The sequence below is a fragment of the Montipora capricornis genome, chromosome 1, assembly GCF_036669925.1.
Source record: "Montipora capricornis isolate CH-2021 chromosome 1, ASM3666992v2, whole genome shotgun sequence".
NCBI lineage: Eukaryota > Metazoa > Cnidaria > Anthozoa > Scleractinia > Acroporidae > Montipora > Montipora capricornis.
This window is the reverse complement of record NC_090883.1, coordinates 41,233,292-41,234,741: the sequence shown is the minus strand read 5'-3', so window position 1 is coordinate 41,234,741 and position 1,450 is coordinate 41,233,292. Positions and strand designations below refer to the sequence as shown.

At 42.5% G+C, this 1,450-nt stretch overlaps 1 protein-coding gene across 1 annotated transcript in view; it reads left to right on the top strand.

Annotated features, from left to right (window-relative positions):
- The window catches only part of LOC138044092 (uncharacterized), a 1,781-nt gene extending 593 nt beyond the window's left edge, over positions 1–1,188 (top strand). The window contains exon 1 of the mRNA XM_068890728.1: positions 1–1,188. This exon is cut by the window's left edge and continues 593 nt beyond it. Coding sequence (XP_068746829.1) covers positions 251–946 — 696 coding nt within the window. The 5' untranslated portion in view covers positions 1–250 and the 3' untranslated portion in view covers positions 947–1,188.
- Positions 1,189–1,450: the final 262 nt, after the last annotated feature.

Sequence of the window (1,450 nt, the reverse complement as noted above, 5' to 3'; positions counted from 1 at the left end):
CGGGAACACTTTCTGTTCCCAAGGTTTCCGTTGGCCGCAAGCCTCTTGCATCAGCCATAAGCACGTGTTGTGACGTTAAAACTAGTGGCATGGCCAATCAGGAATTTGCTGTTGCATGTGACCCGCGAAGGCAAAAAAAATTCAGAGTATGGACCCTCAAGGCATATATAATATAGGAAAAACCCCTGAATTATTACTTTCGAGAGCAGCAGTCCTTCGAATTTTCTCAAGAGACTAGACAAACGAGAAGATGGATTTTTCCGTGAAAGTTTTAAACGACTACGAGTCTGTAAACTCAGCCAAGCGTCTTTTATACGACGTCTATATCCATGAGATGGGATGGGAGTTTTGTGAAGACAGCCCGACTGGTTTTCGCATCGATAAAGACAACAGGAACGAGCCCATTCTCTGTGACGCCTTTGACGATGCTGCTGTCTGGTTTGGCGCCTACAAAGATGGCAAACTCATTGGGGTCACTCGCGCCGTGCAACGAAATAACGACCTTGGAAAGCTGGACTTGGAATTGTATCCTGCCAGTGAATTGCCGTCTATGAGAAGAATTTTCCAGGGAAATGCAAGTTATAATTTAGTGGAAGTCCAACGCGGGGCAGTGGCTAAGGACTTCAGAAACACCCAACCAAGTATCATCCATCTTCTTCTGTTATTCGTGTTTAGTTTTGCGCAAGAGAAAGGACTCAGTGTTATCTGTCCCACAGTATTCCCTGTTTTAGAGACTTTATTCAGCCGCGCTGGCATGCGTTTGGTTGAGAAAAATTTCACGTACGGAGAAGGTGACGAGGAATGGCCCACGTTTATCTTTTACTCTCCATCAGTGGAGTTGGCGAACGTAGTGAGAAAGCTGAAAAGTGCAGCAGGAAAACGAAAATCAAGTTTTTTACAAGAAAGGGGGCAACAAGCTAAGCGACAAAAGTTTCTTGTTGTTTAATTTGCTTTGTAGACAACGCTTCGGTTATCTTTTCTTGGGGGTTTGGTTAAAAATGGTCGATTAAGTTATTATGTAGTAGATGTCTATGAAGTAATCAGTAGTTTCATGATTGGTGGATTCATTAACATTCTTATCCGGAACGAGATGACTGAGATAATGAACTTTGAATTGAGTAGCATTGTTATGAGTCCAGTGAATATTGCCTGTGGGTTAATAAAAGTGGTATGAGAAGTTTAAACTGATCAGTGGTTTCAGCATCTGCTCTTTCATCAATGACCTTTATAGCAGTCTTAGCAAAGCGGTCGAACGCGGAAACGGATTTGTTATTTGAAACACTGAATAGTAACTTCTGCCTTAAGCTTGTGGTAATCTTCAACTGAGCTATACAGTGATTCCAGCTTAGACAAGTAGGGAGAAACACTATTTTTGCCACATGGCCAACATATCTTGAAATCTCGCAAACTGAGTATAGTTTCTACTGACTGTCGTTCACAAAAGGCCTCC